Below are 23,436 nucleotides of genomic sequence, written 5' to 3'. Positions count from 1 at the left end.
GTTGTAGGCCTTCTTAGCAACTATTTGACCATGAATCTTTTTTTAAGACTTGACCATAAATGTTAATCACAAGCATCAGTTATAATGAGGATCAAAAGCTAAGTTCTAAACCAATAGGCTTAAATGATCTTATAAAAAATGCGTTGTCCAGATAAATTGATAACAGATACAAATACAACGTCCAAACAATGGGCACAAAGTTGGTAAAATGACCCAAAATGAGAAAATGGAACAATCATCTGCATCTCCACCAAGAACACCTCCACCTGAGAATCTATCTGTGGCTTCTGGAGAGAGGAGCGAACATCATGTGCTCAGTTGTAAACCATGTATTTGGGTGTAGCGCTGAACTTCTGGTAACCCTTGATGACCTTATTCACAGCATCAAGGAAGTCTTTTTCAGTTACTGTTTTCCTTCGTGCACGGATGGCATACATTCCGGCTTCTGTGCACACACTTCTTATATCAGCCCCTGCGAAACAAAAACGATATCAGAAAAGTGAAGTCCATATACTATGGGTTTAAAACAGACCCAAAGAGATGCTATAGATATCCATGCCATTAGATTCAGGTGAGGTAACCAAGTGGTCTTATTGAACTAACAAAAGCAATAGATAGACTTACCAGTTGAATTTGGGCAAAGCCGGGCCAAAAGTTCAAACCGAATGTCTCTCTCACAGTTCATTGTTCTTGTATGGATCTTAAATATTTGTGTCCTGCTCTCCATATCTGGGAGGCCAAACTCAACCTTACGATCCAATCGTCCAGGACGTAACAATGCTGGGTCTAGCGTGTCAGGCCTGTAAGTTGAATCAAGGAATTAAATAAAAGGTCATTGCCTCCAAATGGTTCCATTTAATTGCAAAATAAATATTTGCAACGGACCTGTTTGTTGCCATCAATACTTTAATGTTTCCACGCGCATCAAAACCATCAAGCTGATTCACAATTTCAAGCATAGTACGTTGAACCTCATTGTCTCCACCCACACCATCATCAAATCTAGCCCCTCCTATGGCATCAACTTCATCAAAAAACACAATACATGCCTTCTTTGAGCGGGCCATCTGCGAAAGGCGTCATAAAAAAATAAGTTAACGTCAGCACACTACTGCAAAATGATACAAAGTCAGTTTAAAAGCGACTGAACATGCAACAAATATGACCTGAAATAGCTCTCGAACCATTCTAGCACCCTCACCAACATACTTCTGAACAAGTTCACTCCCAATAACACGAATGAAACAAGCATCAGTTCTGTTAGCCACAGCTCTGGCTAGAAGTGTTTTACCAGTCCCTGGAGGACCATAACAGAGAACACCCTTTGGAGGATCAATTCCAAGCTTAACAAATTTCTCAGGATGAAGCATGGGTAGCTCAACAACCTAAGACAAAGAAACAAAATCAGCATTGCATATGCAATTGAATGAATAGTATCAATCTATCAACTGACGTGGTGAAACTACACATACTTCTCGCATCTTCTCAATCTGCTCCTTGCATCCACCAACATCATTATATGTCACATCTGGCTTCTCTTCCACTGTCATCATGGTCACACTAGGATCAATTTTCGGAGGCAAAGGAATCTGAATCTGATATTTGTTTCGATCAACTCTGCGGTATAATAACATTCAAACAGTTGAGTGGGTGAAAGTATGACCTTACTAACTAACACATGCAGGGGTAGAGCATCATATTTTACTACAATGCTAAATAGATCTCATACAAGAAATTTAGAATATTATAGCAGATCATCAACAATTGTGGAGATAAGCAAGGGTCTAAGATGCAAATGATCAACTGTTCAAAGCCAAGTCCTATCCTGGATCACATTGCTAAGTAGAAGAAGAACATCAACAATTGTGTCACGAAGTAAACGTTTCAGAACCACCTAGCTGGATCAAATTGTTTCCTCATATATCTTCCAAAGTTTCACTTGCTACTTAATATCAGCATAACCTTCATTTCAGCAAATTACAAATTATGTTTAAAAGTTATATTGGAGTCAGAATAAGTTTACTTCCAAAGGTAGATGACAAAGCATGGTATTTTATGATTGTCAACAAAAAAAATGTTGAAGCAGGCCATCAACAATTTTGGTGAAAATCTGGGTCTAGATGCAAGATAGAACGTCCCTGGATGAAATTGTATGCTATGTTTTCCAAAAGTTATGAATTATAATCCTTGGATACAATTTTGATCTATATTTTGAAGTTTCACTGGGTAGTTCTTATGAGCATAACCATTAATCTAAGCTAAATCACAAGCATAGCCGTAAACCTACCTAATATACCACAAGCACAACCATTCAGCAATACATCAACTACTCATAAGGAGCTCAAATCTAGGAAAATGCTTAAAAAGTAAAGAGATACAGTTCATACCCAACACGCATGCCTTCTTCTATATCTGTTGGGGAAACCTTGTCACCCAGACCGACTACAAACTGCAGTATTCAGAAAAACACAGGCCATTAAGCAACAGAACCAACCTAAACTAAAAGACCACATTTGAACACAACTGGAATTAATCATGTTCAGGAACAGCATACCTTTGCAATTTGCTTAACATTGATGACATATTTAGCATCTTCAGAATTAGGACTGATAATCTTCGTGCATCTCGCAACCTGCCACACAAAAACCAACCAATCATTACACTTCGGTAACACATTACAGTCATTTCACAACTGCGCCAAACCGCGCAAAGGAAACCAAACCTGAAGAGGTTGCTCCTCCTGCATCATCTGCTTATCCGAAACAAGATCCCATTGGCTGGGAGCAGCTAGACCAGTATCAGACTCCTTAATACCTGTCGAAAAAACTCTCAACTTTAAACTAAACCCAGAACAAAAACTAACAACCCACTTCAAAAAACTCAAACCCAACACAAATTGGACAAAAGGGTATTCCACTCACCACATAAATCATTGACCTTTTTAGCCATCTCCTTAATTTCCTTCTCAGTCTTCTTAATATGAGTCGAGTAAGGCCCTAATCCCTGCAACACCCAATTAAAAAATCTCACCAATCAGAAACAAAACCCTAGCAGCAATCAATTGGGGATTTGGATCATTCGATTGAAATTAGGGCAGATTGAATTGGGGGAAATAGAATCTAGGGTTTGTGAAATTGAGGGGAAAACATACATAGGTCTTGAGGAGGGCAATGTCGTCCTCATCGAGGGGTCTGGGGTTCTTCTCGTCCTTGAGATCTTCGGGTTCTGGGGCCATTGGGTATAGAGAGAGAGAGAGAGAGAGAGAGAGAGAGAGAGAGTCGAAGTGAAGAGATGGAGAGTTTATAAGGTGTCGACTTTCTTTCTGCTCAAGCTGTCTTCAAAGCATTCAGCTGCGCGTTTTGAGATTTAATTATTTGAGATTTGCTTTTCTTCACTACCAAGGTAATGTGGGCCGGGTCGGGTTGGTTACACGATTTGAGTAGAAATAATTTACTTTTCACTTTCTGGTTAAAAGATGAATAGACTTAAAGGGAGGTAAAAGATGGAGAATTTGGTGTTTAATGCTTCATGATTGTATAACATCTAACCAACTAACATCTATTTAGCTGCTGGAAGTGGAATCTAACTGGGATTGTGATTTGTACCTCAATTACGAGTACACACAATACCAACTAAACCAACTTGTACATTTGTAAGAGGTTTCAAATTTTTATTTTTCATTTATATTGAAGTTTTATAAATGCTCATGCAAATAACCAATTCAAAAAACAAACAGAAAATTGCAAAATGAGGGAAAGTGGATGTTGCTGTGCATTTGCAAAGCCAAAAGGTGCAATGTAGGTGGGTTGTGTCTAAGCTTCGCATCCTTCAGTCTTTGGCTACAGAGTCATAGATATGAAGGCGCGGGAGCCCTCCATATGTTGTTCAACTTCCAAGTAGTTCAATAGTGGGTTGCAATGTAATAGTTGAGAGTTGAGAGAACGCAAATGGTGATTGATGTCATGCATGTTTGTAGAGGAGAAGATTAGCCAAAACAAGGGAAGATAAAATGATCAAGGCATGTTAAAAGTGAAAGTCAAGCAATCACATACGATTAATGGTAAACAGGTAGTAATCATACAACTTACTAGAAAACAGTATAGAGGATCGGAGGTCATGCACTACATGATTAACAATAACAAACTACTAGAGGCGATGAATTAGAACTCTGAGAAGCAAAATAAGATGTGCAGTACTTGTCCTTGGGCCTTTCTCAGACACCAATAAATTTCAAGATCAAAACGAGCAAACTTTATAGGTAAACAGGCTAGTTAGCTGCACCATACAATATGGAGTCATAAATCAGAACCTACAATTTAACAGAACTATGCCCTCCTGCTGGTAGTACAAGAGTAAAACTTGATAACCAAAATTTCCTTCCTCACAGAATGTGTTCCACAATCAATCCCTTTTCAATGTGTGCTGTTACATAATGGAAATCAAGGCCACAATTTCACTACATGGTAACTCCGTATTTTAGAACATCATTTGAATTCAAATCAAAAGCTTTGCAGATTTTTAATATAGCCTGCTTATTCAGATCATCGTTTTCTGAACCCTGATGAAGAAGTTCCTCGAGTTCTTTGGATGGCTGCAAAACCTGTATAAATTTGTGGAGAAAAAAAACAGATTAGAGAAAAGAGAACAAATTATAAGACGGTGTGTTTGATACAGTTTATGTGACGGATGCATTTGCATAAATTGTGTAGGGGAAATGTGTTTCTTGCGTGCAAGCTTTGCATAATCGACCACAAGAATTTGAGGAGCATACATCCTCACAATTGCCAATCAACTACATGGTGGTGACGGGAAAGTAGCGAGAGGCCAGATTGGCCAAAATAGAAAGAGCAGAACTGATTATCTTAAGTGAAGACTGAAAAGCATAAAACAGTTTATAATCACAAATTCAAAACGGGTGGATATGCATATGTTCACGTATTCAAAGGCCACCATTGGCTAATAAATGCCAAAATCTAGCTTAAACAATTATCAAACTCACCAGACTATGAATGTGGAATTCAATGGAAGACAGGGAAACAGTTTAAGTTGGTTATCCACAGATTATAGGTTGCTAGTGGTGAAGAAATAGCCCCATAACTGCCATTGTGCCAAAGTGACAAGAGCTCTCAGCGATCAGTTTTTTGTTTTTTGTTTTGTTTTTAAACAACCGTGATAAGTCCAATAGATTTTACTGGTATGGGGGTTTTTCTAGACCATTAGAATCATAACCCAGACTCCAATTGCAGGACCATAAATTACTTACCCATGGAGAATTAAGTAACTTTTCCTTTCCTTCTGCAGTCTCCGAGCCATCTGAGACTAGCTGGAGAAGCTTCTCACTTCCCTATATCATTAACATAAAGCATAAAAAGAAGAAGAAAGATTAATATATCAGATCGTAATAGGATTATAACATAAGCAATCTAGCGGCATTAACAATAAGTGTCTCCCCTAAGTTCAACTCATCAATTAGCTCCTTTATATCACAAAAATTGAAGCTACAAAATCCCCATCAGAAAAACAAGGTATGCACCTGGAGAGCTCGCCAATGAGAGTAAGTACGGAATAAACACCAGAAGAAGGGAATATTTGGCAAAGGCAAAACCTGCATAAAATTAAAACATAAAAAAAGAGATAATGAGAAATAGTGGATCTACAAAACAGAAATGCAAAAATAGAAGTGCAAATTTAGAGTGAACTTCAGGTTAACACATACGTACCATAAATGCAGATGTCAGTGGGAGCAATGTAACAGAACCGTACAAATACTTCTTGTGTATGATAGATCCTCTGATAATCAGATTAAATTTCAAATCAATATTCTGGTCCAATTATATATAATAAATGAAAACTAATGCATCTCTGATAGTCCCATTCATATTTGAGCAAGTGATGCAACTCAGAACATATAGTGTGAATACACTACCCTCCACTCACATTACGTAAATCATCTATGATTGATGAGCAAATGAGGCCCAAAATTAGTTGTACTGTTAGTGAAAGATACCCATATATATTCAACAGAACCTTTGTAATATCCATATATCACCCAACAAAGCTCATCCAGCATTGTGAATCATAATCTATAAACACCGAACGAAGTCCTCCTTAATTATAATTGGGTCTAGTGTGTAGCCTTTTTTTTCTTAACGAAAGCTAATTATTGTGCAGACATTTGATATATTAATGAAGGGCTTTCTTCTCTAAATAATTATACTCCTGGTTTATCATCTTTGTGATGTCTTCCTGATTCTACTACCTCAGTAAGATTTGACAAGGTTTCAGCTCTCGCTTAATTTCCACCCACATGGACGGAAAAGATGATAATAATTTGCAAAATGCTTCGAGCATCTAGCTATGAAACTTGGAAACAAAAATAAAGGAATACCTCATGGCAATATGTCGTAACCTCCTACGTACAAGCCGTGCATTTAAGCTGCAAAATCCTAATATATGGTCAGAACACAATTATAACATTATTCCACCAAAAATGAAAGCATATATAAAAAGTATGGATACGCTTTTCACACTGCTAATTAATATTGAAAACCATGATTGGTGTAAAATCAAATTACAGAGGTGCATTGCTCATTTTGATTGGGTAGATTCAGAAATCACAATGTTCTGTAGACAGATATATATGAGCCGACGACATAGACAAAGCACCACTACAGCTTTGCTATATTGTTTCTATAAACCTTGCCTAATACCAAATGTCGAAAAGGATGGCGTATTCAAATTAAAAGAGAGTAAGCAGCAGTGGAAATGAAAGAGACATAAAGAAACCTTGGAGGGTATGTGACTTCAACATGCGAGACCTCATTAGAGATAGACTTCAAGAACATCTCAGACGGCTTCACCCGAGCCAATAGCTTCAATCCCACCCTACACCATCACAACTTACCCAAATTCATAAAACAACAACAATGAATGAACAACAAGAAACCAAACATTACTCAACCAAGGCTCCAAAATTTACCCATGAATCTTTCTCTTGAAGGTTCCCTCAGGCGCTCTCTCCAGACCAATCCAAGCCTTGTTCATCTAAATTCAAAAAACAACACAACACAAAAATCAAGAACTCAACCCAATAATTAGCAGCAATACCAACACAAATGAAGCCTTTCAGGCGATGAACACTAACCTTGTTAGAGGCGAAATCAACAAGAAGCTCCGCATTAGCAGCCCATCGATTGCCATTAGCGTTAGCATTGGAGCCAGAATCAACATTGGGATTAGAACTGAAACTGAGCTTTCTCCAGAGATCTTTGAGAGTAGAAGGAACATTACCAGAACCACAATCCGAAACCACAGAATCAATTGATCTGCTAAAACACCAGTTCCTCCCTTTCACAGGAAACACTATCAACCTAGCTCTCATTATACCACAACCCTAATCTTCCTCCTCTCTAAACTTCGCCTCCCAGCTCACAAAACCACACACACACCAGAAAATCACTAAAGATTGAATCTTTCTATGTGGGTTCAACTAAAGATTGAATCTTTCTATGTGGGCTCAGCTAAAGATTGAATCTTTGTATCTGGGTTATGTTGTTTCAGTGAGAAAAATGTATATACCAGATCAATGGTGACGAAGAGTCTCCACAGTAATAGCTAGAAACTTAGAAGGCGTCAATGGAGGGCATGTATATATGGGTTTAGAATAAAAGGAAAGAAAAGACTACAAGAACCATGAAAGCGAAAGGGAGCCACATAAAAGGAGAGTTTGCTATTTTATAGAGACAAGCGTGATCCTACGTAGGAAAAGGAGGAGAGGCGGCGTCGCGGTCGTGTGTGTGAGATTTTTGGGTCTGAAAACAAAATGCGAGGCAGAAGGGTGAAGAAGTAATAACACAGGCGATGACTCAGCTTGGTTTTTTAGACTTGTGGTCTCTGTCCACGTGGCGTAAATGAAGAATTTTGTTGATTTTTTGCCTAGTGGTGAATTTGATTTGGTCCTATCCACTTGGAGGTTCTGTTGGTTTTGATTTTCTTTCCCAATTTAGCAACTCTTCCTGAATCTAATTCTGATTCCAAGGTTTAGAATCATAAAGACAAAGTTAATCCACTAATTTTGTGGTTATGTATTGTTTTTCAAGTAAAATGTATTGGTATGGACCATGTATAAAAGAGGAAAAGAAATTAATTCAAAGAATTGTGAGCTAATTCTGATACTGACTATCACCTATAATACATTGGATTTGCCTACTTGAGAATCCAAAATGAGAAAGGCTGAATGTATGACAGATGTGCTCCCTACTTCAGAAAAATTGAGGCTAAAATGGAGAAGGAGACAACAGGCAGAACAAAACTCATTTTCAAAATGAAGACAATGCTATCTATCATACACTAATATACACAAAGGGTGAACCAACCACTTCTGAGAGGTGCATAAACACAAGAGGTAGGTTGAGCCACAAAAAATAACAATCACCCAGTAATTGATCGGTATAGTGTCTTCATTCATTCTCTGCTATGAAGTTAGGCTCTTCACCTTGGCAGAGGTACTCATCGCACGCAGAAGCTGAACCCCAACCCTTCCGGAGGCGCAAAATGTCCTCGGTGAAAGTGGATCCAGATGCTCCGATGAAAACACTTGACATGGCACTTATGGTTTTATCTAACATAGTTTCTACCTACAAACAGAATAAAGACATGAATTAGTTTACTTTGTGTTATGCATTAAGGACTTACCTTGATGGAATACTGGAATGTTAAGATGGTAGCATAACCTACCTGAGAGTCCCCTTCAAGTCCATGTCTGTATAACAAAGCGTCCCACTTTTCAGCGGAATTTCGTGCAGGGCGTTTAACTAGTGGTACAGTCTTCCCGTTTACAACAACTAGTGACTGCAGAAAACCAGTTTCGCTTTCAGCTGCATCTGTTGAGAGATATACAACTGCTGCATTGGCCCTTTCAGCAACCCGGGCAATGCAATCTGCAGCTTGAGGAATGGGGTAGAAGCAACTTGGTTGCTTATTATTGCTGTAAAATAGGCAAGCATTTTAGATGGGCACAACACAAACACATAGACAAAAGATGCTAATAGCATGCACTTGCACCTGATAGTACAAAAGACCCATAATATGATTTGTAAAAGCCAACTACACTTCACAGTATCAAATGATGCTTTAACATCAGATTCTTTTTTTTATGCAAACTACTGATGCGTTTAAACATCAGATTCACAGTAACATGTGTCCGTATCTATGGTATACAGTAAAGGGTAATCAAGTGCAGGAAGTAAACAGAATTTGAACGAGAATTACAGAAACCAAATAGGCAAAACAGGGCAAGGTAAAGAAACTTATATACCAGAACTTCAAGAAGCCATGCCGCCGGAAATGAAGTGCCACGAAGTTCTTCCCTAGGAACGTCTGAATGAAACGCTGTGCGGTCAGCACTATAAGCCGACTCGGCTCAACCAGAGTCTTGCACTTGTGAGCTAACGGACCGCCCGGCTGCATCACCCAATCTCTCTCCACATCAGCAAAGAACACATCCCCAATGGCAATAACCTCATCGCTGCTCGAAAACTTGGACTGCACATCCTGCACGCTCTTCCTGCTCGGCTTCTTCACATCCTCCCCCCAAGCAGGCTCCCTGCTCCCGAACGAAACCCCGACCGCCTTGAGCTTCTTGAGATGCTCCTCGTCCAAATAGCAAAGCGTCGGCTTCGAAAAATAGCACATGAACCTATCAATGTGGATGTGATTCCTCTTCTCCTCGGCCAATTCTTCGAAACTGACCACCACTTTTCTGCCAACGCACTTGTTGATGTGCTCAATGTCCAACACAGTGCTGTACTGGTAGTCTATTTTCGGGCTCGGAATCACCAGAACTCGATTGAGCAATGCTGCAAAGAGCATGTGCTTCTCTAAGCAGATCAGGTGGTTAGACGTTTGGCCCGAAACGCAAATCGCCAGCAAGTACTTGTTCGATTCCGGCTTCCACTCGATTGTTCTTCTCTCTGAGAATCTCTGGTCCACCACTCCGCACCGGTCGCCGCCGAGGCTTGGATCCCGGAGGTCCGACGAGTTGCCGGAGCTGTGCGGAGAGAGCAGGACCTGCTGAATCTCCTTGTTGAGCGAAATCTGGTTCAAAATCGACGATTTGAGATCGGCGAGGTCCGGATTGGTTAGGTTTGAAGTGGAATTGAGATGCGACTGGTTCCAGAGGCCGAAGAGGCCGAGCTGCTGCTGCCGGAGGAGGAAGAGAGCTCGGAGCTCGGACTCGCGGAGCTTGTCGGCGACAGAATCGGAGAGAGAGGGGACGGAGAGGTGGGAGAAGAAGAGGCTTTTGATGTCGGTGGTGAAGAAGAGGATGAGGACGAAGAGAGGAATGAAGATGGAGAAGATGACGAGGCTGCGTTTGTTGAAGAGGTCGTGGAGCTTGAGCGAGGTGAAACGGCGTCGAATTTGCTGGTGGTCGCCGTCGTCGATTTGGAAAGTGGTGGCGGATCGGGGGCTGAGGAGGTGGTGGTGGTGCTTGCGGTCGTTCTGGTCGATCAGGTTTTGGCGGTCGTCGTCGAGTTCGTCGTCGTCGGAAGAGAGGGAGTCCGGGCGGTCCATTGTGTGGGAAGGGCGAAAGTGCTTCTGGCAATGCGGGGGTGGAAGACTGGGAGGTGACAGTTGGGCTGGGAGTGAAAGCAGCGGTTGGGAAAAAGAGCTTTGGGTCTGGGAAGAACAAGTGTTTGCTATTATTTTATCATTTTTGAGGGAATTGGAGTGAGCATAACGCATTGGCCCGACCATCATTTTTTCTACCTACTCTTATCAAGTGGTAGACACCCGACTGAACCGAACCCGGTGCCGTCTATTTTAAATGGGTCAAAATTAATCAGTCCATTTTTTTAAATTCTAATTCAGTCAATTAGTATTATAATACACAATTAATATAAAAAAGTTTATGAAATTAAAATATTTATTTTATATAATTATTTAAAATAATAAAAGAAATAAAATACGACAAAACATTTGATAATCTTATTTCTAAAACGTTACATATGTCAAAATTATGACTTTTTATCACTACTTTAATGATTTTTGTGACATAATGTAATTAAAATAATAAAATAATCAAGATGTTAATATTTAAAATGTCTAATATTCAATTTTCATTATTATAATTATTTGAAAATTTATATAAATAATATAAAATTATGTATTTAACGGGATGTCTCATGAATATATCGTGCTCATGCCGTTCCGGGCCGGACTCATGGACTAAAATATTTAGACCAAACCCGGCCCATTACAATAACGGGCTCGAGTCGTGCCGTGTTAATTTTTAACGGACTGAACCCGTATTGAGGTTTGATTTTTCGGCCCATTTGCCACTTCTAGCTGCATCTAATCAATTTACATATATTATCGACCTTAGTAAAAATAAGTAGGGTAGCGCTTTAAACCGAATTGAGAATTAAGGGCTATAACTACAAATGATGTGATCGACAACTACCACGCATACAAGCTCAAGTAATAGTTAAGGATCGATGATTTAAGTACCGATGCAGTGTAATTTCACTGCAAAAAAGAGTGTCTTTTCACTTGATATATGTATGTGTCTTGACAACTTCAGTTAACTGCCTTTGTGCTCCCTTGGAGCCTCACTCTTGGCTATATTTACAGTGTTGTAAAAATTGTCTGGCACATTTTCTTGAGCTTAGCTTCTTTGTAAGTCTAGCGCTTGTGCTCAAAGTCTTCCTGTGTTTATTAACCTATGAGCTTGAATAAGAAAATTTACTGAAACATGTACTGCATTTGCCTACCAAGATATAATGATCGGTGATGCAACAACCAAGAAGGCCAGAAGTGTTCATGAAGATTTAGTTGTTAGCTAAAGCATGAGGTTGGAACTTATCAGAAATTTTCATTGTTGTAGTTGTAACTACTTGAGATACAAGTATAGTCGAAAAATAGTCTTTCCGATCGACATGTGATTTGATACCCACATATTGCTACAAACTTGTAAGAAGCATCTTGGTACCACTCGTTACATAGTGAAAAGTTTCGTCATTTAAGAGTTAAGGGCACAAGTTTTTCTCTGAGTAAATTAAGAATCTTTGTATTGTTTATTATTCTAGCAACTTTTATTTTTGCTAATTGTATTACTATACACTAGGATGCCAATCACTAATACTATCCATATAAAACGATTGTATACAAAAAGAGTATCATATTCACCTCGCCCTCTTCTCTAGAACCTTTACCTTCCTAAGCGGAAAAGATTCAATGATTTAATCATCATCTACCAACCTGAACTTCCTCTAACAAATGGTTGTTCCGTTGTTGAAGGTGTGGAGTTCGATACAACTTCCCGAGCTTACGTAGAATAATTGCTTAGTTATGTATGCATCGAGGTGCTGTGTTTACTAATATAAACTACTTGGTCGTACTTGCTTGGCTAGAAAACTCTAGAGTCAATGAGTTTACATACATCAAGCTCAAGGTATTTTTATTTTTATTAACACATTGAGGAAATAGATAATTGGGTTGGTGTTTCAAAACTCTTATGGCTAACGATTCATTCGATATGCGCGCATCAAGTGGTGCATTTACTAATATTGCTTACTTGGTCGTACATGTGTCAGCTATTCCCTATTCAACTAGCTAGTTTTAATACATTAGCTACTAGCTAGAAGCTCAAATGATTATGAAATGCATTAAGAAAATAGACGATTACATTTGGTGGGTGTTTGAAAATTCAAGTTCGTGGCTGGAAAGCTCCCCGAAAGTTCTTGTCGATCGCTTCTCAACAAGATGAGAACACTATGCAACTCTTTGCTATATATACATCTTCTAAGATGTATGATTGTACGTGTACTGTTTAGCTGGTCGATTTAACAAATCAGCTTAGATATATACAAACAGGTAGCTAGCATAGAGATTTCTGTAAGAAAGAGCACGCTGAGTGTGTGTGAGATAGTGAGAGAGAGAGAGAGAGAGAGATACAAATGGCAAACGTATTTGGCACCCCCATAAGTTCCATGACGGACTCGACCATAAGAGCAATATCAGGGTGTGCCGACCTGGAAATAACGGCGGTTTACAGGGCGCATGCGGCGATTTACTCGAAAGCCGCCGATATGAAGGATAAGAACGCCCGGACTTACGTTAAGAATCTGAAGAGGCAGTGGGGGAATGGCGTATCCACACTTTGCCTTGTTTACAATGCTACAGGGAACACGATCAGTTATGTTGGTGATCATGATTTCCATGGGCACATCGGACCAGCCCCATACCCAGCAAAAATCGAAAACGGCCAGTGGGGTGCTTTTTTGCACGTCAAAACCTCCGGCGCGGCAGCCGGATCTGAGGCAGCTGTTGTGTATCGAGGCAGCAACGGGAAAGGCACCATCTGTGACTTCATGATGGCCTGGTGTAATCCATGGCGTAGACAAGCTTTTGATAACTCGGTAAATTTATTGACCTAACCAGCTAGGATTAGCTCACCCAATTTTGATTTCTCTTAACTGCGTTCGCGACTAGAATCACCAATCGGAATATTCATGTTGCAGGTCTGGGTCAAGACCAGGGAAGTGGACCACTTCGCTAGGTACACTGCAGCGAAATGGAACTCGCTATATGAAAAGTTAGACGTGACTCGCTACCATCACAGCGACTCATGGGAAGGATGTTTGTCAATTATATCGACCGGCAGCGACACTTCCCCTGTGTTGGAAGCCATGTTCACTTTAGAAGGTGCAAATGCCTGATTCATTAATCCTGATCGTGTTTTACGTACCAAGCAAGCGCGCAAGCTAGTTATGGATGGACTAGCGAACCCGAATAATGAAAAAGAACCTATTCCAGCTCCATCTTCTTCCCCCACTTCGATTTCTTTATCATTGTTCTGACCGTGTTGGGGTGAAGGCCGGCTAGTCCATGGTGGCTGTTGAGTGTTGATTGACCTAGCTTGTTGATGGTGAAGTCAGTATACTACCTACCTCATGTATGTACATCAGTGTACACGTCTTACAAGTCAAAAGAATAATATCCTTCAGCTGTGTTTTTTAATTGTGTGTGTAATTGAGTACCGCTATAAATTGTGATAATTATTTTATCTTCCTTCCACTTCAGCAATTTGAATCTAGACTGCGAATGTGAAGGGATTTCACGTATAATGTATTATTTTGCATCTAAACCCTGACAGTGTGACTGTGTCAGAGGTGGAGCCAGAGATGTCAAAGGGCCAGGCCATCGGCCCATTTTAAACGGGTCAAAATTATGCTCGGGTCGACCTATTTATTTATCGTGTCAGACTCCGGTCGACCCATTGACTTAAACATCAAGCTCGGCCCAACCCAGGACCCAAGTTTATGTCGAGCCGAGCCCATGGCCCAATTCAGTGTTTTTCTAGTGGATATGATTATATGACACATCATCTCCATGTGAAAAGTGTGGGCATCTAACAAACAACGGTATTACATTCCTCCACATTACTCTTTTTTGGTTTGGAGAATTCTATTTGATCGGCTACCTACTGATGATAGGCTGCAAATATGTGGAATTTCTGTGGTGTCCATCTATCAACTTTGTTTTTGCTCTATTGAGACTTCTTTGCACTTATTTTTACATTGCCCTTTTTCTCAACGTGTCTGGAGGTGGCTAGCGGTTCAGTTTGACACTTCTTTTTCTACTTCTCTCTCTTTGATAGATTTTTGGGTAAGCTATTGTCGAAAGCCTTTCTCCTCTCAGCTTTATAATTTGTGGCTAGCGGCAGGCATGTTTATCTTCATGACTTTATGGAAGGTTCGGAATAGGCTAAGATTTGACAATCGTTCCCCTATTTTCTCTAAGTTGTGTTGCTCAATATTGGTTTGGATTCATCAAATTAGCCATTTTGCTCCTGGTCGCTTTAAAGGTGTTCTTGATGCCCGTTTATTTGCCTCTCTGGGTGTTGTTCCCAACCGTTGTAAGACTCCAAAAATACATCATGTTTTATGGCAGACACCAATTTATCCTTGGGTTAAAGTTAACACTGACGGATTGGCTAAAGGTAACCCAGTCCAACAGCATATGGGGGTGTTTTTCGGGAGTCTTCAGGTGGTTTTTTAGGGGAGTTTTGTCAATCGGTTAGTTGAAATTCTTCAGTTTATTATGAGCTTTATGCTGTGATTTTGACAATTGAAATTGTTATTGTTAGAGGTTGGTTCTACTCATGGTTGGAAAGTGACTTTGTTAGTGCGGTGACATGTTTTTCTTCCAAATATTTTTCTCCCCCGTGGAACATAAGAGCCAGTTGGCACAACTGTCTATCTAAAGTTTGTCTGATGTTTTTTTCGATGCAGTCATATATTTTTAGATAAGGAAATACGGTAGCTGACATAATGGCCAATTTATGCCTCACCAATGAGTATTTTGCTTGGTATGATAGTCCTCCTAGTGTGCTCGTTAAGTTCTTATAAGTTGATTACTTATGATTTCTGAATTATCGGCTTTCATAGTAGGATTATCTTCTTTATTTTCTTTGGGTTTTTTTATATCGGCAAGATTTTGGTCTAATCCCCCTTACTATTTATTTTATTTTTTTCGTTTTTATTTTTTGGATCCGGACGTGGAACTGAGCCTCCCAGCTTGGTTAGGTTCCAAACCCCTAAAAAAATAGATAACGAACAAACATAGTACATTTGATGTTTTTAACATACAACCCTTTACTTGGGTTAGTCTATTGTGCAGCGCTGCAGAGGATGCAACGCGACTAGCATAAACGCGTCAAGGATTTTTTCGTCCAAGTGACAAAAATTAACCGAATGGGAACCGGGTATCTCCAGTTCCTCATACGTGCGAGAGTTTTCCGTATCTTTCAGTCCTCTCAGTCTCAGTCTCAGTCTCAATCTCAGTCTTACTCTCACACACAAACAACCCTATCCCTCGACCCGATGTATTCGTGTGTGTGATTATGCAGAGGTTCGATTTGTATTTTGAGGTAAAGGCAATGCGGGTCTGAAATGTCATTAATCTGAGTTGTCTGGTTCTAGAGGAAGTGAAGAGGGGATGATTTGCAGAACTTTGATTGTTCTAGAATTCGAAATTGACCATGACTGTTAGCATGTATGTGTTCTTAATTTTTGTTCTTGGTTTGACATTTTCGATTTTGGGGCTCATATGAAAATACGCTGCAAAGATTTTAAGTGGGTTTGTGTTTGTTTTGTGAAATTTGAATTGGGTATGTCTTTAAGTTTCTGAGCTTTGCTTTGGAATTAGTTGATCTTTAATCTTTGATGCTATGAAAGTGTACTTGGTTTAATATGGGTTTGGAATTGAACTTGTTTAGGTTAAATGGTTTTTTGTATAATGACTTGGCTGAACAAATTGAATTTTATTTTACAGTGACTCTTCATTGAGACATTTCCCTGCTGCATGAGTCATCTTAGTAGAGAGATGTGTTTTGCATAAAGGTGTAAACTTTCCAAAGTTCTGTGAAGCTTTTGCTGTAAAGGCATAGTCTTTGAGTTTTTTATGGCTCTTTGAAATGTGAAAATTATTGGGTTCTGTTAATTCTGTTGGTTGGTTTTTTCAGTGTGGTGATTTTTTTTGCTGGGTTTAATGCACTATTGATGATCGTGTTGTTATTTTAGTACGAGTTCATTACATGCCAACCACATGATACTTGTGACTGAGTATGTGCGGTCGAATTTGAAAAAACAATTCCAGAAGGATCCGTTCAAATGAGTTTCTATTTGTTAAATCAGCATATTTTTCGGTTGACACCACTTACGGACGGTCAAACAATCCTCAAATTGGATGAAATTTTTACCATGCGCGTAGTTATATGTTCCGATGACATCGGGTGGTGTCGATCTTCCATATGTTGAACTTAAGTTTGTGATCAACAAAGTGTCCACTAATGTAGTAGGTTATTAGTGTAGATTTTATATATTAAAATATGTAATATTTATATTTAGAAAACATGTCACTCAATGGAACTGGTTGATCCTATATAATTGTTTTGAAACTTAACAAAAAGAATTAATGATATCTGTAAAAAAATAAAATTAATTGTTTTTATTAGAAGAACCAAAAGTTTGAAATTAACAAAATTAATACTAATGATTGAGTCGTGGCTCGAACTAGGTTACCACCGTCTAATAACGAGGCATTATCACTATGCCTTCCCTTTCAGATGTATAATTTCCTTTTTGTTTTATTGTATCGCACAGTTTTATTCCACCATTCATATTCATCCCCAGATTTTATTTTACTCTCCCATCACTCTTCGACAGTTCAATCATCTTCTACCTGCATTTCATCACCTCACTTTCAATTATCTCAATTGCTAAAAACACAGAGGCGTGTAGGATAGTTTGCCTTGCGATGTCATGTCTCTTGGTGTTTAATCGTAGCCGTCCGGCACCCAAATTTTCGGCAGGAATCCTGATTTGGAGATGGGACTAGCTGATTTTGCCTAGAAATCAGCCTTTGGTTTTTTTTTTGATACGAAAGGCTAAATTACAGCAAAGAAAAACCTTTTGTGCATCTTGCACCAAAGAGGTCATAGTTTAAAGCATTACTAACAACTCTAGGGAACCCAACACTACAAAGCCGAGGGGAAATAAGAGAGGGCCCAAATCAGTCTCTGGTTTGGAGTGCGTTATGTTCAGTCTTCTTCTTCCTTAGATTGAACCCCAATACCTGATCCTTTAATAAAAGGTATAAACATTCCCTGAAGAGAAAATCAACTTCTTCAGAAACATCCTAATTTCTGAACTACCACATCCTAGAAGAAAATGCACAAAGTTTATCTAACAGACTAACTCTAAGAAACAAGTGATTATCGCATACAAGACATGGCGATGCAGAAAACTAGATTACATTACTACTATAAAATAACTGAGCTTACCCAGTGAAGATCCATATATGAAGGTTGAACTTGGATGCTTCTTCCTCTGAAATTATTCCATATATGAAGGTTGAACTTGGATGCTTCTTCCTCTGAAATTAACAGTAGCACAATCGAGTCATTCAACCAACAAAATCATAGACAAAGTGTACTAAATCCGTAAAACATGAAACCTCCCAGTAAGTTTAAGCTCATTGATCCGCTTCCAGACTTGAGCTGCTTTTCTCAGTGTGTCCTTAAACAAGTCCTTCCTACTTAGCCTAGTCCTATCATCCTTCTTAAACTCCTAACAACAAAACAAACATAATCACAAATTAAATAAATAAAAGAAGAAAAAATGAGACAATTGAGCTAAGAGCTTACTGAAACTTTAACCGAAAATAGTGAACATAAGGATGAGGTTGGATTACTGAATCGGTGGCGACAATCCGATCGGAGACTTCCAAGGCGTGGCGGGAGCCGGCCCAGACGACCTTCATCTGGTCCACATCGAACTGGGTCTTGCTCCTTTCGTGAGCCAAATGATCCACATCCTCCCACTGTTCTCTCTCGACAAAACAAAATGCAGAAAACAACCAGCTGATTGATTATAGAACAACAACGAAGAACAAAAGGAGAGACAATAAAAAACGGGGGGCCACGATCCAGAATTATTTTGGTATAGATTGATGTCGGAGTAATTTGAGGATTCGTGAGAGTAGGGAGTGTGATTCGGTAGAGAAGCGGATGTTTCTCTCACACGGACGAAGATTCTAAGCCACATATCTTAAACGAGAGAATATGACGGATAAGGGTTTAGCAGGTCACCAAATATGAGCCGTCGATTTCAAAATAAAGGTAAAGTTGTGACTGAGAACTGATTTTGCCTTATCACGTGCATAACACATGCACACTGCATATAATGAAGCGCTCTATTATAGAATTTTCCCCCAACACCACATCACTTTCTCTTCCCTTACCAAAAGTACATATATAAAAAGTTATATCTCCAATAGAGAGATGACGTTAATAAGTTAAAAGAGAAAAATAATCTGTCTATAATCAAAAGCATCAAAATCCATCTTTTAGAATGTACATTGGGAAGTGTATGAAAATTTAAACTCATAATCTACAAAAATACTGTCTTGGTCATGCAAGTATTGTCTGTGGTTCCCACTAATAGTAGAAAACGGGACGTGCGTGTAAGTATACATGTACGTGCACGCAATCATTCGTGTATATTGTGTACTCTATTGTGGGATATAGTATGTGTATAATACTTTTAGCTTTAGATACACATGAAATTTAACTTTAATGAGTCCCGTTTCAAAAATATACATGACAAAAGTATTAATGGAAACGAAAAAACATATATGAATGATTTACACGGGAACAATCATTGCTTATTATGCAACAAGTGGTGCTTACAAGTTACAAATATGGCTACTTGGTCGTACGTGTGTTAGCTACTCCCCATTTAAATAGTGTAAAAGTTACATTAGCCACTAGATGGTCTTATAATTAGACTGTGGTCGTAGGCGTAATAGACTTTAATAGCCAAAATCATTATGAAAGATTAAAAGTATATGAACACGCTTGTACTATATATAATTTATAACAAAATTAAATCATATAATTAGGAGACAAGAATAAATAAAAACAAAACAAAAGCTTTCCCATCTATAAAACTGTCCATTATCTCCATCATTCTCAATAAGGTCTTTGCTTTAAAATAATAATAAATAAGATTATTTTTTAAATTAATTAACACTACACCCATTAGATGTGTTTTATTCTAGTACATTTAAAAAGAGGGTTTTTTTTTCCTTTCAAAAAATAAAATAAAGAGGGGTTTTCAAAGAAAATTCAAGGCACCCCGCTTTCGAATTTTCAAGCATCCCGTGTTTGAAAATTCAAGTCATCCTGTAAAGCTCCCCGAAAGTTCGGGCCGATCGCTTGCAACGCGTATTATGGCAATTGTTTGCTATATATACGTACATATCTTCCGAGATACACTAACGTACGTAGAGATAGGGGAGAGAGAGAGAAGGCTGTGTGTGTGATACAAATGGCAAACGTATTTGGCACCCCCATAAGTTCCATGACGGACTCGACCATAAGAGCAATATCAGGGTGTGTGTGTGCTGACATGGAAATAACGGCGGCTGATAGGGCGCGTGCGGCGATTTACTTGAAAGCCGCCGATATGAAGGATAGGAACGCCCGGACTTACGTGGATAATCTGAAGAGCGAGTGGGGGATAGGAGTATCAACACTTTGCCTTGTTTACAATGCTACTGGGAACACTATCGCTTATGTTGGTGATCATAATTTCCATGGGCACATCGGGCCAGCTCCATACCCAGCAAAAATTGAAAACGGCCAGTGGGGTGCTATTTTGCACGTCAAAACCTCCCTCGCATTGGCCGGATCTGAGGCAGCTGTTGTGTATCGAGGCAGCACCGGAAAAGGCACCAACTGTGACTTCATGATGGCCTGGTGTAACCCGTGGCGTAGACAAGCGTTTAATAACTCGGTAAATATATTTACCTAGCCATATATCTAGCTAGGGCTTGCTGCTAGCTCCCCCAATTTTGATTTCTTGTAACTGTATTCAAACTTAGAGTCACCAATCGGAAAATTCATGTTGCAGGTCTGGGTGAAGACGCGTGGAGTGGACCACTTCGCTCGGTACAGTAAGGAAAATTGGGATTCATTATATGCAAAGCTAGACGTGACTCGCTACTATCACAGCGACGCATGGGAAGGATGCTTGTCAACGATATCAACCGGCAGCGCCACTTCCCCTGTGGTGGAAACTATATTCACTTTAGAAGGTGCAGATGCCTGATTCATTAATCCTGATCGTGTTTTAGCAAGTCTGCAGGCTAGTTAGCAAGGGGTGGACTTGAGAACCCGAAAGATGAAATAGAACCTCTTCGATTTCCTTATCATTGTTCTGACCGTGTTGGTGTGAAGGCCGGCTAGCTAGTCCATGGTCGCTAACTGGCTGTTGAGTGTTGACTGACCTTGTTGATGGTGAAGGCAGTATACTACCTACCTCATGCGTGTACGCACATGTCTTACAAGCCAAAGAATATCATCCTATACTGTGCTTCCTAATTGTGTAATTGTTCGATCTTAAATTTATACGCATACTCCGTAAAACAGTGCATTTAGAATGCTTGTATTCTTGCGGCCTAAGTCTTTACTAGGGTATGACTAATAATCTTGCACAAAAACTATGATTAGATTCGTCATATCTATTCTTGGTAGTGATTCGTCATAGGTTGCGGCCTCAGTTGGTTCATATTCCATATAATAATTATATAAAAGTAACTCGTGGACAAAATATTGCAACCCTAAACATTTTACTACCCCCGTTCCGAGAGAAAAAAGAAGGTAAAAGATAAAACACAAGATATAGACGTACTATACAATGTCCTTCACAAAGGGAGGCCCAATTTCTAATGTGAAACCATTATGTATTGGGAGAAAGAAAGAACACTTGGGGAGAAGAAAATATCAGAAGATTGTTTCCATTCAGATCAAACAATTCACATTATACATAAACACAGCCCTATATACAAACAATTCACAGAGGAAATGGCTATGGCGATTGTAGGTTGTGCTCTGGCAAAGCTGCCGAGTAACTCTAATCACAAGGACATAATTAGAGTTCTGATCCTTAGGGCTTTTGCGAGCTCAGCTATGGACAGAAACCGTAATTAACGAAGCAACACCGTTGATGGTCAATACTTCCACCGGCCATTGATTTGATTACGGGAACTATAAAAGCAAAACAAAATGAAAAATGCTTGAGACCCCAAAATATTATACAAAAATCATATACCAATTACCAAATACATGGCATGTACCATATCATTATACTAATCCTGCATAATTTTCAGCATTAATTGGAAATTGTTCTGTTTTTTTTTTCTCAATGGCAATCAAGACAAAGCCGAGAATCAACTTCCAATGAGTAAAAAGCAGGTTCCGTTTTCGTTGTTACCTTCATGTCCATGTATAAGAGATGATCGTATCATCGGCCCAATTCATTGTTCAATGTTGTTTTCTTTTCAAGACTTTCTGACATTCTCTCTCACTCTTCTGTCTTTGAACATGGACCTGAATGTTACAGTAACTTTGCCAAACTATGCAAGATGAAAACTGCATTTTTTTTTTTTAGAAAATTGATGAAAACTGCATATGACTTACCAAATTAATAATGGCAAGATGCTTAACATATTTGGACGCTGGGCGTGAATCTTATTAGAACATCTCTAACAGTTTTTTTTATATTTTCTCTAAAATTGAGAAGTAAATTTCAAAATCTATAAAAAAATTATGCTCCAACTCCAACAACTTCTTTATTTTCCAGATTTTTACATTTATTACTTCAATTAAATATTTTATTTCTTATTAATCATAACCATAATATATTTCATAATTTCATATTGTTGACTTGAAATATTTATTGCAAAAATTTTATTGGTTGTAATCTAAGGGGGATGTATTGTATATGGAATTAGTAGGAGTTTTAAATAAATATATGGAATTCAAAAGTCTAGGTGTATTCAATATAGACTTTTAATTATCAATACAAACTAGGTGTATTCAATTAGGTTTTTTAAAAGTCATTATGGAATTCATTAAAATCTGGATTGACTTTTAAAAATAAATAGAATTCTGTAGGTATTCAAAATATCATTCATACTTATGGAATTATAAACTCATGGAATCTCATGGACTTTGTAGTGTTAATTATACACACTACAATCCAAAAATTATCTAACTTCTAGACCAAAGATTTTCATGGCCTTTCTCATTAACTTTATCATTGTATTTAAAGATGTTTATTCTCTACCTTTTTCTTTATTTTCTTTTTGTCTTTTCTTTACCGATTTTTTTTCCTACAACCTAACATGTTTATGCCCATGTTTATTCCTATGATCCCATGATTGTTTTTTCTTCTTCTCTATGTTATGTTCGTACCTTGTATCTTTACACTTATTAAAACATCATTCTCATATGTGAACACATGTTCAATGCTGACAATAAAAACAATTACGATAAAAAAAGTACGTAAGAAGAAAAGAGAGTAATATTCATATCAATATGTCATGAACACCGACTTCTTTAGTTTTCAATTTTCTGAACAATTTATTTATTTCCATTTATTTAATACTTATTTGTCGATAGATTAATTTTGAAGGGTTTTTTTAAAAAACAATTCTTAAATAATTGAGATTCTCTAATGACTTTGTAATTTTGTAATAGACACAAGCAATAAATTTGCTTAGAAAAAAATATTCCGTATACAATTTTCTAGGATGCATTAATTTCCGTCCAATAGCACACACGAGACGTCAGAGAACTCATATGGTCAACCTAGATACTTAGAACGCACCTGTGCACCCGGGAATGAAGCAAATTATCACGGAACTGTGGACTTATAGTTTAGAGACATGGTATGCACATTATTCAGTTACCATGCGTTATTTTCATAACTAACAAAAAAAAAATAGTTTCAAATTTTTATGAGTACTGAGAAATCTATGAGACACTATCAATATCAATTATCTGGATTTCACGAATCAATAAAAGTT

The 23,436-nt window shown here is 38.5% G+C and overlaps 5 protein-coding genes and 1 long non-coding RNA gene across 7 annotated transcripts; 2 read left to right on the top strand and 4 right to left on the bottom strand.

Annotated features, from left to right (window-relative positions):
- Positions 1 to 99: 99 nt before the first annotated feature.
- Positions 100 to 3,324, bottom strand: LOC126800469 (26S proteasome regulatory subunit 7). The gene is made up of 10 exons (XM_050527834.1): positions 3,152 to 3,324; positions 2,922 to 3,003; positions 2,723 to 2,814; positions 2,555 to 2,632; positions 2,388 to 2,449; positions 1,473 to 1,617; positions 1,167 to 1,385; positions 886 to 1,067; positions 625 to 800; positions 100 to 472 (listed from the first exon to the last, which is right to left on the bottom strand). The coding sequence occupies exons 1-10, from the start codon at positions 3,233 to 3,235 to the stop codon at positions 315 to 317; spliced, it is 1,278 nt and encodes a 425-aa protein (XP_050383791.1). The 5' UTR covers positions 3,236 to 3,324; the 3' UTR covers positions 100 to 314.
- An 870-nt stretch (positions 3,325 to 4,194) lies between these two features.
- LOC126800470 (uncharacterized protein C23H3.12c) lies at positions 4,195 to 7,912 on the bottom strand. 2 transcript variants are annotated; one of them, XM_050527835.1, is made up of 8 exons: positions 7,145 to 7,912; positions 6,980 to 7,044; positions 6,787 to 6,885; positions 6,389 to 6,436; positions 5,721 to 5,790; positions 5,534 to 5,605; positions 5,264 to 5,344; positions 4,195 to 4,600 (listed from the first exon to the last, which is right to left on the bottom strand). In XM_050527835.1, exons 1-8 carry the CDS (start codon positions 7,379 to 7,381, stop codon positions 4,457 to 4,459), a joined length of 816 nt encoding a protein of 271 aa, XP_050383792.1. In that variant the 5' UTR covers positions 7,382 to 7,912; the 3' UTR covers positions 4,195 to 4,456. The 2 variants fall into 2 exon arrangements, 1 of the variants encoding a protein (XP_050383792.1); XR_007672719.1 differs by having other exon boundaries at positions 4,484 to 4,600; positions 5,000 to 5,344.
- A 270-nt stretch (positions 7,913 to 8,182) lies between these two features.
- Positions 8,183 to 10,726, bottom strand: LOC126800467 (O-fucosyltransferase 36). The gene is made up of 3 exons (XM_050527833.1): positions 9,317 to 10,726; positions 8,737 to 8,986; positions 8,183 to 8,636 (listed from the first exon to the last, which is right to left on the bottom strand). The coding sequence occupies exons 1-3, from the start codon at positions 10,570 to 10,572 to the stop codon at positions 8,460 to 8,462; spliced, it is 1,683 nt and encodes a 560-aa protein (XP_050383790.1). The 5' UTR covers positions 10,573 to 10,726; the 3' UTR covers positions 8,183 to 8,459.
- Positions 10,727 to 12,726: 2,000 nt separating this feature from the next.
- Positions 12,727 to 14,019, top strand: LOC126798526 (23 kDa jasmonate-induced protein-like). Its single transcript, XM_050525529.1, has 2 exons — positions 12,727 to 13,418; positions 13,521 to 14,019. The coding sequence occupies exons 1-2, from the start codon at positions 12,957 to 12,959 to the stop codon at positions 13,716 to 13,718; spliced, it is 660 nt and encodes a 219-aa protein (XP_050381486.1). The 5' UTR covers positions 12,727 to 12,956; the 3' UTR covers positions 13,719 to 14,019.
- A 3,340-nt stretch (positions 14,020 to 17,359) lies between these two features.
- Positions 17,360 to 18,636, bottom strand: LOC126798527 (uncharacterized). The gene is made up of 3 exons (XR_007672534.1): positions 18,256 to 18,636; positions 17,846 to 18,131; positions 17,360 to 17,668 (listed from the first exon to the last, which is right to left on the bottom strand). It is a non-coding gene; the product is annotated as an uncharacterized LOC126798527 (long non-coding RNA).
- A 1,218-nt stretch (positions 18,637 to 19,854) lies between these two features.
- LOC126798525 (23 kDa jasmonate-induced protein-like) lies at positions 19,855 to 21,082 on the top strand. Its single transcript, XM_050525528.1, has 2 exons — positions 19,855 to 20,360; positions 20,478 to 21,082. The coding sequence occupies exons 1-2, from the start codon at positions 19,893 to 19,895 to the stop codon at positions 20,673 to 20,675; spliced, it is 666 nt and encodes a 221-aa protein (XP_050381485.1). The 5' UTR covers positions 19,855 to 19,892; the 3' UTR covers positions 20,676 to 21,082.
- Positions 21,083 to 23,436: the final 2,354 nt, after the last annotated feature.

Source organism: Argentina anserina, chromosome 6, assembly GCF_933775445.1.
Source record: "Argentina anserina chromosome 6, drPotAnse1.1, whole genome shotgun sequence".
Taxonomy (NCBI): domain Eukaryota; kingdom Viridiplantae; phylum Streptophyta; class Magnoliopsida; order Rosales; family Rosaceae; genus Argentina; species Argentina anserina.
The sequence above is the reverse complement of the archived record's forward strand: the minus strand, read 5'-3'. Positions and strand labels throughout refer to the sequence as shown.